Source organism: Dendrobium catenatum, unplaced genomic scaffold (genome assembly GCF_001605985.2).
Source record: "Dendrobium catenatum unplaced genomic scaffold, ASM160598v2 fragScaff_scaffold_151, whole genome shotgun sequence".
Lineage (NCBI taxonomy): Eukaryota > Viridiplantae > Streptophyta > Magnoliopsida > Asparagales > Orchidaceae > Dendrobium > Dendrobium catenatum.
Genome location: NW_021318613.1, coordinates 173,055 through 185,480, shown reverse-complemented (window position 1 = coordinate 185,480; position 12,426 = coordinate 173,055). Strand labels below are relative to the sequence as shown.

The 12,426-nt window shown below is 35.0% G+C and overlaps 1 protein-coding gene across 3 annotated transcripts in view; it reads left to right on the top strand.

Moving 5' to 3' along the window:
* LOC110113120 (nuclear export mediator factor NEMF) overlaps window positions 1-7,297 on the top strand; it is a 60,828-nt gene extending 53,531 nt beyond the window's left edge. Inside the window, exons 10-14 of one of the 3 annotated variants that reach the window (XM_020845553.2) lie at window positions 3,112-3,217; window positions 3,370-4,308; window positions 4,410-4,491; window positions 5,980-6,378; window positions 6,664-7,297. In XM_020845553.2, coding sequence (XP_020701212.1) covers window positions 3,112-3,217; window positions 3,370-4,308; window positions 4,410-4,491; window positions 5,980-6,378; window positions 6,664-6,857 — 1,720 coding nt within the window. In that variant the 3' untranslated portion in view covers window positions 6,858-7,297. Of the gene's footprint in view, window positions 1-3,111; window positions 3,218-3,369; window positions 4,309-4,400; window positions 4,492-5,973; window positions 6,379-6,663 lie in introns of those variants that run through there. The other 2 variants (XM_020845552.2, XR_002305110.2) reach the window with 2 other exon arrangements.
* Window positions 7,298-12,426: the final 5,129 nt, after the last annotated feature.

The window sequence follows — 12,426 nt, the reverse complement described above, 5'->3', positions numbered from 1 at the left end:
TTTTTTATAACCTTTTTTTCATTTACATGTACGGGTATATTGCATTCCTAGCAGTACCTGATTAGAATTTCTCTTATTCATGAATACTAAAATTTACACTTACTCTTTTTCTCTCTCTAATTACTTATTAAATATATCCAATTAGTTCTATTATTATTATTATTATTATTATTATTATTCTTATTATTTCATATTTCTATATTATTATAATTTATTTATATTCACTAACACATTTCTTTAATTAACTTATTATTATTTATTTATATAACATAAATTTCACTTTTCTCTCTTAATTTAATACTCATTTTTCTATAAATAGTTAAATTAATAATAACTTAATTTATGGATAAAATTTTATTTGAATATATGCTGCCCATCCCTTTGTATATCTTCCATTTATCATAAACATGTTTAATATAATCATTTTCAAAATATATAATTTTAGATTAAATTTCCTTAAACAACATTTACTAATTTATAAAAATTTACCTTTCCAAGTCATGTTTGCGTGCCGCTCGATCCCTTGCTCGCCGTTCGTCCAAACCTTCTCCCTTGCTTCCGCTATCACTCTCTCGGTCTCCCTTTCTTCCTCTTTTCCCTTGCTTCCGCTTTCACTCTCTCGATTTCCCTTTCTTCATCTTTCTCTCTATTTCCTTCCTTCTTCTTCCTCTTGGTTGTTGTTTTATCAGTTTCTTTCGCTCATTTTCCAAACTGGATGGAGCGAAATGAAATTATCTTGCGTGAGGAGTCGTTGCTTTTCACTCCTGCACGCATTTCCTCACTTATCTATGCGATCCGATCCCATTCGTAGCTCTCATGCTCGTTTGGGCCGCTCGCTTCACTTGCTGGACTTCGCCTGCTCGACTTACTGCTTCACTCAGTTTTAGCTTGGGCCGGTTCAATTGAACTGGAAAAACCAGTTCTTATGGAGCAAGTGGGTATTTTTGCTAAAAAATGTAAGAAGGATGTAGAAAAATAAACCTCTTATACCCATTTGACACAATATGGAAACGCAGGCAAGTTATTGACATTAAGGTTATGGCTTATGATGTAATGTGATTGTTTTCTTAAACAATAAATTTATAATTAGATAATGAAATAAGTGTAACAAGGACATTTGATTAGGATTGCAAGAGAGAAAGAAAAATGAATAGGATAACTGATGTGAAACATATGTGAATGGAGGGTGAATTAGGAACTTGCACGCTTGATCTAGAGAACAATATTATTTAAAAGCTTTTAAGCAATAAAACGACGAGATAAAACACGAGAGTGGTGTCATAAGTTTAGGCTAAGTCACATATATAAAAGTTAAAATCACAAAAGTAATCAATTACTCTTAACATTGCATGCGAGATAGGTTTCAATAATGAATCCCTCCACTAACAATAAGACTAGTCACTACAAGATGATCCCTCACTCAACTCTTCCAACTTCTAGCTTTAGCGGAGAGTAATTAACAAGCTTCTTATGAATCAATTAAATCACATAGTAGGATAACTATGAAGATAAGAGACTATGGGAAAGAGTTCACCATTATCAAGCACTAGGTAGTAGTTAGAAGCCTCAGATCAGCAACATCATTAGTCTCCAAAGTTAGGACAGCAATCTAGAATGACCAAGGAGTTCTTGGCAGCAGTTGGGGGCCTTCCCGTTGAAGTTGTGGTGCTGGGGAGCCTGCTAAACTATGTGGATAGCAACTTTGGACAGCAGTTTGGCAGCTCCTGAGTGGTAGACAGCAAGTGAACCTGACTTGGACTCCTTGGACAGCAATTGGAAGGCCCTGGACAGCAGCTTTCTAGGTCCTAAATCTCAGGGCAGCACTTAGAACCATTCCAGATTTCTGGATAGCAAGTGGAAGGAGGGGAAATCAGTGACTTTCCTCTCCGGGTTGCACAGGAACTAAGGGATTTTAGTGGGGAATCCCGTGGGCAGCTGTGGGAGAAAATATTTGGGATCCAGCACTTGCTTAGGTGGCCAATATAATTAAATTCAGATTAAGTGAAATTGGCGGGATGAATTTGAATTTGAATTCAAATTCTAATTGTGAGAATTAAAGTGGATGAGAGGGTAGGGGGATCGGCGGGTGGAGCTCTTGGCCGGCGGTGGGGTTTCAGCCGGCGGCTAGGTTGGGAGGGGCGGCTGGATGGTTTGGTGGGGAGAATCGTGGAGAGGGAACCAAGGGGGGAGGGTCTCGGACCTTGGAAAAAAGGAGAAGGAAATTTAAAACCCACAAACCTCAATTCTTCATCCGTTAGAACTCACAAAGAGATCTACAACACTATCTCCTCAAGAACTCACAAAGAGATCTCGAGAAAGTGCTACGAATTCACAAAGAGATCAATAAGAGAAAAAATTTTCATTCATCAATGTCTAGTACAATGCATGAGGCCTCCTATAAATAGGCCAAAATGAAACAAAAACAAAAAGACATAAATGCCCTCGGAGCTACAATATAAAATGACCACCCCTAGGGGTAAAATGGGAAAACAGGAAAACAAAATAAACTAGTACATAAGACACAAAAGAAAATAATAAACTCCACATCATAGCCGTTGATCTTCTGATGTCCTCATCAATAAAATAAAAACATATAACACAAGCAACCATCATAGTTTGCAAACTACTTTCGTTGGACTGCATAACATGAAACCCTGTGAAAACATGAGAGTGATGATACATTTTTTCTTGTTTCGGCTTCATCTAGTGAATAAGATATGAAATTTCCTATCAATCAATGCATTAGTACTAGTATATTGCCATTAGAATCAAGAGGATATTTTGCATCATGATTATCCAGCTGTTTATGGGAGATGAGGAATTTCCAGATTAGGAAGATCAATGCCCAAGGTATGATCCAATGCAGCACGTAGAATCATTTATATTTAAACATATGAATAGATTTTTCTTTTCATATTTCAACAATTAGGATTATAAATTGATAGATTCACATGTCACTTTTTAAACATGAGTAGATTAGTTTACTTTGAGGTTGCATCTTCATTTCCTTTGTCTCTACATCCGATTGGTTTTTATGTAGCATCTATAGCTTGTTAAAGTGGGCTGCTTGTCTGTGAAATTTTTTGCTAAATGTTTTTGACATTGAAACAGATATGTGCATGCAGAACTCCATGGTGCTTCTAGTACCGTGATCAAGAATCATAGGCCTGACAACCCTGTTCCACCTCTTACTTTAAATCAAGCTGGATGCTTTACTGTAAGTTTAATTATCCGCTTTTAACTTGTGAGATACAAATAATCCATTTTTTGAGATTTGGGAGATTCTTACTTATCTACATGATATGGATCTAACTTCAGTCCTCAACATCACCCAACCTACTATGAAATTCAATATTTTGCACCTTGCAGGTATGTCACAGCCAGGCATGGGACTCGAAGATTGTTACCAGTGCTTGGTGGGTTTACCCTCATCAAGTTAGCAAAACAGCTCCTACTGGAGAGTATCTTACAGTGGGTAGCTTTATGATTCGTGGTAAAAAGAACTTTCTACCTCCCCACCCTCTTGTTATGGGTTTTGGAATTCTGTTTCGCTTGGACGAGAGCTCTTTGGGATCTCATTTAAATGAAAGAAGGGTGCGGGGAGAAGATGAAGGTGCCCCTGAGATGGAAAGTGGATCACATAAGGAGATTAGTGAGTCTGATTCACTTGAAGAAATTATCAACGAGATTAGAACAGAGGAGGGTGATGCTCCATCTAAGTTGGACACCGATCATCATGTAGTTGAAATAGGCTTTTATGATGAAACCGATGCCAAAACTGATGTGATGACTACGGGGTTTCAAATTTCTGACCATTTGGAAATAACGGTCAGAGATGCAGAAGGCCACTCTAATGACTTGCATGATGGAAAAATCTTTGATATGGATGAAAGAGGAAAATATTCTACTTCATCTAAACTTGATGATATCATTGATAAGGCTCTCGGTGTTGGACCTGCAAAACTATTAGATAAAGATTCAGGATTCACTAATAATCTCTCAATTTTACGTGAGGATCACGAGGGAATCAAGAGTACAGGTCGAGATAAGCCTTACATGTCAAAGACAGAAAGACGAAAGTTGAAGAAAAACCAAAAAAGTGAAAACGATGTAATAAATGACTTTTCTGAGCTTGAAGAAAATGATCAATGTAGCACATCGAGTACTCTGACAGACAAAAGCCATCAGAATCTGAAGCCAGCTAATGCAAAGATAGCTCGTGGGCAGAGGGCTAAACTCAAGAAGATCAAGGAAAAGTATGCAGAGCAGGATGAGGAAGAGAGAGGAATTCGCATGGCTCTACTTGCGGTGAGTTACACGACATAATTGAACATATTATTGGTAGGCCTTGTTGCATTTTTCCTGCTATTCCAGTATTTGGCGCGCTCATTGTTCTTTAGTTCTTTTAGTCTGCAGGAAATGCTCAGAAAAAGGAAAAAGGAACGAACGATCGTGATGGAGCTATAGGCAAATCAGCCAGAACAGTAGCCGGTATTTAAAAGTGCTAATTCTGTGTGATTTTTACTTTTATGGAGCTATAGGCAAATCAGCCGGACCGCCAGTATTTAGAAGTGCTACGATTTATACATTTATGAAATGCAGTAAAAAAATAATCTGATTGCCAATAAAGTTAGAGATATGATTTTGTATTTATAGTACCTTCTACTTGATGATAGGTTTAATTCAATTTTTGTCCAGGATTATAGTACCTTGGGATGCTTCTATATGCCATGCATTCCTGACTATTCTTTTTCCCCTTTTCCTTCTAAATGTAACATCTTAAGGATGAACACCTGATTTATAATTTTACTGCACTGTAAAATTGGTTTCATGCCCTCAGAATTTTTTTTTTGCTCCATATATTCCTTTCCGGCTTTTAAATTTATTAGTAATTGTGCGGATAACTCAGTTTGGATTCATGCTAGATAGGTCTACTATGAAAACTATACATTTGTTGAGAGATTTGATGGAGAAGTATGGAGAGAGCGAGGATCCAGATTTTATATTTATTGATTTAGAGAAAATATATGTTAAAGTCTCAAGAGAAGTGCTCTGCAGAGTTATAGGAAAGAAATGAGTTAATAATGCTTATATTCAAATTATTAAGGATATGTATACAAGAGCTGTTACTTGTGTTCAAATACAAGATGGTGACCTAGTGTTTTCTTATTTCAATTAGATTACATCAAGGATCAACTTTAAGACCATATCTTTTTTGCTTTAGTCATAGATGTTCTTCCTAGACATTTCCAAGAGGATGTACCTTGTTATATGTTTTTTGCTATTGATATTCTTCTGTTGAGAAGACTTTAGAGAGAGTTGAAGGAAAACTTTAATTATGGAGGTCACTCTTAGAGTCCAAAGGTTTTTGTTTGAGCAAATCATAAAATGTAATACATGGTGTTTAATTTTAATAGTAATAGATCTAGTGGGGGATTGCTATATTGGTTGATCAAGTGTTTGAAAAGAGTTCACATTTTAGATATCTCAGATCTATTGTTCAAATGGATGGTAAAATAGATGGGGATATTATTAGTCGAATTCAAGTTGGAGTAGCGCCGGTGGTAGATAAGATTAGAAGGAATCACCTTAGATGGTTTGCTTGGGCCTTTTGATGACTCGAGTAGCAGACTAGATATTTTAGATCTATTCTATGTTAAGAAAGGTAAAGGTAGATCTAAAAAGATTTGGTTAGAAAATATTAGAAATGACATTTGTTTATTAGATTTAAATGAGAATTTGACCGACACAATTAAGAAAAAGGATTCATGTAGCCAACCTAACGTAATGGGATAAATGTTAGATGTTGTTGTTGAAGTAGTAATTGTGTGAACAAGTGAATGCAAGGCCAACTATTAAATAACATGTGAATTTAATTGAACTATTCTGATAATTATCGTGTAACTACAGTTTTAGTTGCTGCTTTTAGTTTTGATTTTTTGAATTTTGCTGATTTTGTTCACTTCTCAATAGCGCCAGACCAACGTGATCCCTCCAAAATTTGCTATAAATGTAAGAAGCCAGGTCATCTTTCTCGGGATTGTCCGGAACTTGAAGGTGGCCCAGCACTAACAACTGAAGGTGGCCCAGCGCTAACAACTGGGAGCAAACATTCCAATGGCAGTGTTGCTGAATATTCACATACTGAATTGGATGGAGCTATCAGTGAGATGGACAAGATTTCAATGGAGGAGGAAGGCATCAATGAGCTTGGAGAGGAAGAGAAAGAAAAGCTAAATGATTTGGATTATTTGACTGGGACTCCACTCTCGAATGATATATTATTATACGCGGTACCTGTATGTGCTCCTTACACTGCATTGCAATCATACAAGTATCGTGTCAAAATAACTCCAGGTTCTGCAAAGAAAGGCAAAGGTACTCTTCTAATGATTTTTTCCTCTTGTAATCTCGTTTCTTTTTTCATATTCTGTTACAGCATAGCCTTTGAGTTAATTTTTCCTGTCATATCACGTATATCTTCTCCTCCAAACAATCTATATACTTAGTCTTTTCCCATTAGTTTGGGGCGATTTCTTTGACTATTTTTGTATCAGGAAAGTAGATAGAAAAAAGAAGCATCTGGTTGGAGGCAAAATTACAATTTTTTTCTTATTGAACCAGCGGAAAATGGGAAAATAAGTTTTTTTTTTTTTGTGGCAGCTGCAAAAGGCGCAATGAATCTTTTCTTTCATATGCAAGAAGTTACAAACCGTGAGAAAGAGCTGATGAAAGCATGCACTGATGCTGAGCTGGTCGCTGCCATAGTCGGCAATGCGAAGATCACAGCACCGGGCCTAACTCAGTTGAAGCAGAAAGAAAAGAAAGGGAAAAAGATTACCAAGAATGATTTCTAGCAATATATAATTCACATTTGATTCCAATACACTGAGATTTTAATATTAAGCGGATGGTATGCCTTAATTTTGCTAAGAACCCAGTGCCCGTTTTCTTGCTAGAATTTTACCTTACACAGCACGGCATCTTTAGCTTCAGGCCATGTTAGATTGAAAGAAGTTCTTAAAAATAGAAAGGGAAATTTCATTTAAAGGAATGTTGTCTTTTATTTCTTTTGGAGTTCTGGTAAGGAAGTGGAGTTTTTCTCATGTTTGATTGTTAGACAATGCAAAATACAAAGTTCATTGTTTTTATATGGATAATATATATAATGTATTGAGAATGAAGAGTTGAAGATTGTAATAATATCTAGTTATAGAAGATGATTATGCTTGTTGGGATAAAACTTTTTCTTGTCATTCAACTATAAATTTTGATATGAAGCATGAAATTCGAGACACTTGAGGAACTGAATTTTTTATTTTAATTAGAAGAATAAAATCAGAGATCATACGAGCTTGGAATGGAAAATTTGAATACAAGATTTTTGATTCGGTTGTGATAGTTTTCTTGCTGCTTTCTAAAGATATTTTCTAGTACATTTTTTTTTCAAAATATTGTACTAAAAAATTGCTTTAAAAATAATAAGAAATCCATCTCAAACGAATTTTTAGGCTTCGTTTGGGACGATTTTTTTCTTGTTTTTTAAAGCAATTTTTTAGTATAAAAATTTTAATTTTATATTAGAAAGCTGTTTTTAGAAGCAGAAAAAAACTATCCAAAATAAAATATTAGTGTCTCAGTTGACATACCATGAAATAAAATTGTTCATTACTTATTTAAATATGCTTATAAAGCATATGGTTTAATATTGTTGTGCATTGTGATTCATGTACACTATATTGATGTGATTGATGTATGCATACATGCATTGTATTATGCATATACTGATTTGACGGCAAGAATGAATGTTACTTTTCTTACCGTGTATTTAGGCTTTGCTTGAGAGGTTTTTTTTTTTTTTTAACTTTTTTTTTAAGTAATTTTTTAGTACAAAATTTTTAATTTTTTAACTAGAAAATTACTTTAAGAAGTAATTGAAAGCAGTCCCAAAGGAAGCTTAAGTTTTATAGTGGGTTGAGTACTTTTATTTGCTTATTGCTTTCCTTATTTTACCTAAATATAAGTATGCAAGGAACCTGTGCAGTAGAGGTTTGTGTTCTTTAGGTTATAAGGTAGAAGGTTCTAAATTTTGGAAGACTACAATTGAACTCTTTTGTGATTGTGACTACATGTTTCTATTAATGTCATAATTGTTAACATATTATTATTATTGTAATTTTTTTTTTGTAACATCATGATCTTGTAAATAGTGTTGTATGGTTGAAGCTGCTTGTATACCAAATGATGTAAATCTAATGCTGGTAGATGAATCATATCAAAATTTACTCTTGTGATGATGCCAGTTGTATGTTATGTATAAGAGGAGAAACCTTTGATGCCTTAATCAGTTCAAATATAGAGCAATATTCTCATGGATGTTCAAGCAGATGAAAGGAATTTTGACACGTAAAAGTCATAAAAAGTATAATAAAAAGTATACACATAATATAATGATCATAATACAACTTATAATCATCATCTGACATCAAGGTTAAACAAAACACAAGACTTGGGTTTCGTTTGAGATGACTTTCTTACTGTTTGTTAAAGCATCTTTTAATTTTTGCACTAAAAAGTTATTTAAAAAAACAGTAAGAAAGTTGTCCCAAACGAAGCTTTAATATACTCCATAAATACATGTTTTAAAAATCAAAATTTTAAGCATGAAAATTTCATGAATTTGATGAAAAAGCCCCATAAAGGGAAATCATACTCTCAAATCACCTCTTTTAGACTTAGTTTGAGATAACATTTTTTACAATTTTTTTAAAATATTTTTTAGTAAAAAAATTTTAGTTCAAAAAGTTTTTACATTAAAAAGTTTCTTTTTAAAGTAATAAGAAAGCTATCTCAAATGAAGCATTAGTTTCATGAAATATAATAAAAAGTTAAAATAATTTGTTTTATTGAATGGTAGGATAATTACAAAGTTTTAATCTAATGCAACAATTTTAGTTTTTAACTACAGTACTATTGCCACACAATAGCTCTATTATAGATAAATAGATTAATGGCATCATTAAACACAAAATTAGAAGTAAATTTGATTTGGTTCTTAACAAAATTCTAAAAAAAAAAAAAGTGCCACTATCAAAGTCTTTGCGTGCTCACTTATTTCGAGGCTTCTTCCATCTTAATCTGTGTTATTCTATATTCTTCATAGTTTTGATAGTAGCTTTTGACAACCAACCTGAGCTTATGGGGTGGAAATTTCATGAGAAAGTGAAAGCAGTGAGGCATTAATGATTGGTCAAAATGTTCCTCTCTCTCTCTCTCTTAGCCAATGTTGCTATGATCGTTTACTTAACAATGATTAGGAGTTTTTTTTTTTATAATTTTACATAAAGGTTTAAAATTAGGAGCAGTTTAAATGCTCTCTTAATAGTTATCCTTCATTGTTGGATTTTTGAACATATTTCTCATTTATTGATGTTAAACTATTGTTATTATTATTTTTTTTGAAAGGGCATTTGAAAGATTTTTTTTTTTTATTCCAAACTTCAAGATGTAGACTTGTCATAGGTAAAGGTTCATTGTGAGTAATCTGGACCGAAACCTGCATTGAGAAAACAATGGAAGAATGCAAGAATAGGGAAAGCAAGGGATTACTAAAGCTTCAGGAGAATAATGCTTTTCATCTCTACTATTCCTGATACAATGCAACAAGTATATAAGGATTAAAAGCAGGGAACAAAGGCTGTAGGAACAGCTAAAGGCTGACGCTGTTAGCTGCCTTGCAGAAGTAGTGTTGCCTGCACATGTCTGCTCCAAGCGGTGTAGGTTAAATAACATGTGCTAACGGTATACTCTAACAGCCCCCCTCAAACTAAGCATTTGAGGAGCAAATGGTTAGTTTGTCACGAAGCTCAGCAAAATGAATAGGAGAGAGGGGTTTCGTTAGAATATCCGCAGTTTGATCCAGAGAATTGATATGATGAACGGCAATAGCTCCATGTTGTATATGGTGGCTGATAAAATGATAGTCTATCTCTATAAGCTTTGTGCGAGCATGGAAAATAGGGTTGTGTGCTAATGCAATGGCAGAAGTACTATCACAAAAAATAGACGTCGGAGACGGTTGAGAAAGACCAAACTCAGCCAATAACCGGCGAAGCCAGAGAATTTCTGAGGTAGCGGAAGATAAAGCACGATACTCAGCTTCAGTTGAAGATTTTGCCACCGTGACTTGCTTTTTAACACACCAAGACATAAGAGTCGATCCAAGAAAAGAACAGAATCCATAAACCGATTTGCGGTCCAAGGAATCGGAGGCACAATCAGTATCCACATATGTAGTTAGCTGCATATTTCCTGGAATGAGAGGTAAGCCATAGGATTTCATACCCTGTAGATAGCAGAGAATGCGTTTGATTGACATAAAATCAGCATTTGTGGGATTGTGCATATGTTGGCAAACAGAATTGACAGCATATGCAATATCAGGTTTAGTTATAGTGCGATAATTAAGTGAACCAACTAGACACCTGAAGAGAAGAGAATCAACAAAAGGTTGAGCAGTAGTTGCCATTTTTGAAGGTTTGAGAGTAATTAGGGTTGAGATCAGTTTTGAAGTAGTGAACCTAGCAGAAGCAATAATATATGTGGCATATTTAGCTTGATGAAGTAATAAGGCATTTGATTTTTTATGAACCTGAATGCCTAAAAAATTGTCCACAGATTCAAGCTACTTTAATGAGAAAGTAGACCGAAGCATTTGAAGTAAATGTTGAATAGTTTGAGAATCATTTCCAGTTAGTAACAAGTCAGCAACGTATATGAGCAGATAAAGTTGAACAATAGACTTGTTGTAAACAAGCAATGATGGATCCGCTTTGCTAAAAATGAAACCAAACTGAACCAAAGATTGTGTAAGCTTGGTATACCACTGGCGAGGAGCCTGTTTAAGACCATAAATAGCTTTATGTAATTTGCAAACATAGTGTGGATGTTGAACATCAACAAAGCCCGGCGGTTTCTTCATAAACACTTCTTCAAGAAGATCACCATGAAGAAAGGCATTGGAAATATCAAATTGAAGAATGGGCCAATTCCGATAAAGAGCAAGAAGAAGAAGTATACGGATTGTCGGTAACTTGGCCACCAGACTGAAGGTCTCGTTAAAGTTGATTCCATGCTCTTGATTATAGCCTTGGGCAACTAACCTCGTCTTATAGCGATCAATTTGACCATATGATTTTGTTTTTAGTTTGAAGACCCATTTGCAACCAAGAATGGGTTTGTTTTTGGGAGGGGGCATTAGACTCCATGTGCCTTGCTTGTGAAGTACTAAAAATTCATCGGACATGGCATTTCTCCAAGATTCATGCTTAATTGCTTGATTGTAAGATGTAGGAGTGACCACAGATTGAGGAACCGTAAGCAAATCAAAGACAATTTTGGGCTTTTGATGACCTATTTTTAACCTAGTATACATAGGATGTATAGAAGTAGACGGTGGAAGAGTTTGTGGAGCTAAAGAAGTAGGAGAAAATGAACTGGTTCTATTTGAAGAATGTGTGGAAGAAATGGGTGAAACAGTACCATTTGCTGGAGGAAATGGTTGAGCCGTAGGTAGATCCTGGAAGAGAGATCTGGATTGGAAAAAAGATTTGTAGCAGGAATGGACGTTGGAGTTAATAGGAAGGGATTTGTAGGTGGATTAGGAAGTGAGGTAGATAGGGATGATGTAGTAGAGATATATGGAAATATATGTTCATAGAAGATGACATAATGGGAAATATAGATTCTATTGGTTTGTGGATTTAAGCAACGATAACCCTTATGAGACGAAGAGTAGCCCAGGAAAATACACTCATGAGAGTGTGGAGAAAGTTTATCTTTTGAAAGTGGTTGAAGCCAAGAAAAGCATAGACAACCAAATGTCTTCAAATGATTGTAATATGGTAATGTGCCATGTAACAGTTGGTAAGGTATTTTGAGACGACAAGCTTTGGTTGGTAAGATGTTAATAAGATAATTTGACGTCAGGAGAGCTTCAGCCCAAAAAAATTGAGGAAGATGTGCAGTATGAAGAAGTGCTCTAGTCGTCTCAAGTAGATGACGATGCTTGCGTTCAGCAAGACCATTCTGTTCAGGTGTATAAGGACAGTTAAATTGATGAGTGATTCCATGCTGATTTAAATAAGTACGAAACAGATGACTAGTATACTCTCCACCACCATCGGTTCGTAGAGTTTGAATTGATTTATTAAAAGAATTTTTAATAAGTTGATGAAAATGCTGAAATTTCGAGAAGGATTCATCTTTAGAGTGCAAAAGATAAAGCCAAGTATACCTTGTATGATCATCTATAAACAAAATATAATAGCAAAAACCATTAAAAAAAAGACACCGGAGCTGGTCCCCAAACATCAGAATGTATTAATTGAAAGGGTTGAAGTACATGACTAGTAGATGAGCTAAATG